Source organism: Penaeus monodon, chromosome 20 (genome assembly GCF_015228065.2).
Source record: "Penaeus monodon isolate SGIC_2016 chromosome 20, NSTDA_Pmon_1, whole genome shotgun sequence".
Lineage (NCBI taxonomy): Eukaryota > Metazoa > Arthropoda > Malacostraca > Decapoda > Penaeidae > Penaeus > Penaeus monodon.
Window position 1 is genome coordinate 13,895,210 of NC_051405.1, and position 219 is coordinate 13,895,428.

The 219-nt window shown below is 37.9% G+C and overlaps 1 protein-coding gene across 1 annotated transcript in view; it reads left to right on the forward strand.

Annotated features, from left to right (window-relative positions):
* Window positions 1–219, forward strand: part of LOC119586045 (mitoguardin-like) — a gene marked incomplete at its 3' end in the record, with an annotated part of 7,530 nt that overhangs the window by 4,962 nt on the left and 2,349 nt on the right. The window contains 1 exon segment of the mRNA XM_037934750.1: window positions 17–145. Coding sequence (XP_037790678.1) covers window positions 23–145 — 123 coding nt within the window.

Sequence of the window (219 nt, forward strand, 5' to 3'; positions counted from 1 at the left end):
TTCTTTCTATGAACAGTAAATCATGGAGGATCTCCAGCTTGTACCTACTGTGCAGCGTCCGTTGATTCGATTGCCAACTCTGTCGAGTGTTTCTCTCCCTGCGTCTGTAACGGAATATTTCAGTAATTTGTCGAAGCCTCAAAAGGTAAGGTCAAGAAACACTTTGTTTTAGAATTTACATGTTCTATGATATATATTCTCTTTTATATCTGTAACTAC